The sequence below is a fragment of the Asparagus officinalis genome, chromosome 3, assembly GCF_001876935.1.
Source record: "Asparagus officinalis chromosome 3, Aspof.V1, whole genome shotgun sequence".
Lineage (NCBI taxonomy): Eukaryota > Viridiplantae > Streptophyta > Magnoliopsida > Asparagales > Asparagaceae > Asparagus > Asparagus officinalis.
In genome coordinates, this window is record NC_033796.1 from 69,207,070 (window position 1) to 69,209,447 (window position 2,378).

At 37.8% G+C, this 2,378-nt stretch overlaps 1 protein-coding gene across 1 annotated transcript; it reads right to left on the reverse strand.

The window, feature by feature from the left end:
* Nucleotides 1,356-2,108, reverse strand: LOC109835255 (uncharacterized mitochondrial protein AtMg00810-like). The gene is made up of 2 exons (XM_020403239.1): nt 1,808-2,108; nt 1,356-1,369 (listed from the first exon to the last, which is right to left on the reverse strand). The coding sequence occupies exons 1-2, from the start codon at nt 2,106-2,108 to the stop codon at nt 1,356-1,358; spliced, it is 315 nt and encodes a 104-aa protein (XP_020258828.1).

Consider the following 2,378-nt stretch of genomic DNA (forward strand, 5'->3'; position numbering starts at 1 on the left):
TTGTAAGATTGCTGAGAAAAAAATATGGATATGGCTGTTGCAGCAAAACCCTTTGGCTGTCTGCTGTCTTGCAAAGAGAGACTCTAAATTGACTCTAATACCATTTTAGGACTAAATAAACTGGTTTTATTTATATGTTAAAGAATAAAGTAACACCCTATATTTATAGAATTAATGACTACACACGGAAGATAGTTAAAATGTTGTATAATACAGTACAATGCAGCACAACCTTTAATAGGTAAGCATTGATATGTCTTGAATTAGTGCTGCAGTTTCTTATCAAAAGTTCGCCGTTGATATCCATGTTTGGATTTGTAACATAAGACTGGTATATGTTTCGTGTTATCATATTTTTTTTCAGTTTTTAAAAGCTCAACATTTTCATTAGATTGCTTAATGCGTGTGATGTTTCCGTACATGTCATAAGGTTGATGTCATTTCCTTGCTTAAAGAGTTACTAATTCCCTTCATATTCGCAGAAGAATGGTAACAATCGAATTTTGGGACAAGTTAAACCTCGATTCATTGTCAAATCAATCAAGAAATCAATGACATGAAAGCTAAAAGAAATTAGTGAATCAGCTTACTGTGACAGCCTATTATCAGTGAAGGTTGTGCTCTTTCACATTACAAAAATTACAAAGAACGTATGCACTTACTAAATGCCTGATGCTCCTACCTGACAAACAAATTATATAGATACATACGTCATATGTGGACAAAATGTTTTGTAAAATTTTGTCATATTGGATTTTCCTGCACAGCCGTACATATTTTTCCCTTTTCCACCCATGTCCATGTAGAGCATTTCACTCATTTTCAATAAAATAAATAGTCAGTAATTGGTAAAGAAAGAGAGTTATGCTAAAGAGCATGCTACTCTCCTTGAACTTGACTATGTTTTATTTCGAACCATAACAAAACTTGCTGGCTGTTTCCAGACTCCAACTCTTGACTTGTAGGCGGCTGTAGCTGTTTTTCATATAGAGATGTGAGAAGCAAATTATGTTTAAGGTTTACACTCAAACCAGCTTTCAGCTATTTGTCTTATGAATCTGAGATATTTTCATTTACTGATAGAAGACAATTGGTGCATTTCTATCCTTTCCCTCTCTTCTTACCTTTTCTATAATCTAATTGAGTTTAGATAGTGATAAGGCTAGAAAGATTCAAAATGACATGAGAACTTCTATCTATAGAGAGAAATGACTTAATAATCCGAGGATAATTCAAACAAACATGATTACCGTTAAAAGTCTTTTAAAAAGTAAGCACCAAAATAGTTGGCTGATATTATTTGTTCCCTTTGCAAAGTTTACTTGCAGGCAGTTGGAGAGACTGGATTTTGACCTCTAATGAGGAGAAACTGTGAGTAGAAAAAAATGGCAGGGTCTATCATGAATGAACATTGTAATGAATTGAAAACCATTATCTTATTTTAAAATCTCTTGGGCTTATATAGGCCCTCACAAACTTACTCTTAGACCCTTCATATTATTAATATGTCAACACTCCTCCTCAAGATGGGCGAAAGATATCCACTAAGCCCATCTTGTCACATCTTCTAATTATATCTACCGAGCTAAGTCCCTTAGTCAGACAGTCTGCTACCTAATCCTTAGTTGGAACATGACTTAACTCTAGTAGTCACTGTCCAACTTCTCTTTGATGAAGAACCTATCAATCTCGATGTGTTTGGTTCTATCATGCTGCACTGGGTTGTTGGCAATACTGATGGCTGACTTGTTGTCACACCACAGCTTCATCTTGGCTCCTTGATCCAGCTTCAGCTCCACCAGCATACTCTTCAGCCACAGTAACTCTACAACTCCCAAGGTCATAGCTCTATACTCTGCCTCAGCTGTCGATCTCGCCACTACTGGCTGCTTCTTACTCTTCCACCAGACCAAGTTACCTCCTATAAAGATGCAGTATCCTGTGGTGGACCTCCTGTCATCAGCACAACTAGCCCAATCAAAGTTGCAGTAATCCTTAATGCTCACGTGTCCATTCTTCCTGAATATCAGTTCTTTTCTGGGAGCACTCTTCAAATACCTCAAAATCTGGTACACTGCGTCCATATGATCCTTCCTCGGATCATGCATGTAGCGACTCACCACGCTCACTGTAAAAGAGATATCGGGACGTGTGTGACTCAAATAGATCAACCTGCCCACCAGCCTCTTGTATTTGTCACGATCAACTGGTTCTCCAGCTTCAGCACCCAGTTTGAACTTCTGGTCGATCGGTGTAGTTGCAGGTTTTCACCCTAACATCCCTGTCTCTTTTAGAAGATTTATTGCATACTTCCTTTGGGAAAGAAAAATCCCCTCCGCTCCTCGAGCTATCAATCCTAAGAAAGTATCGAAGCAAGC

Bases quoted from the DNA above. Each gene is read 5' to 3' on its own strand.
- LOC109835255 (XM_020403239.1), bottom strand. From the start codon at position 2,108: ATGCATGATCCGAGGAAGGATCATATGGACGCAGTGTACCAGATTTTG.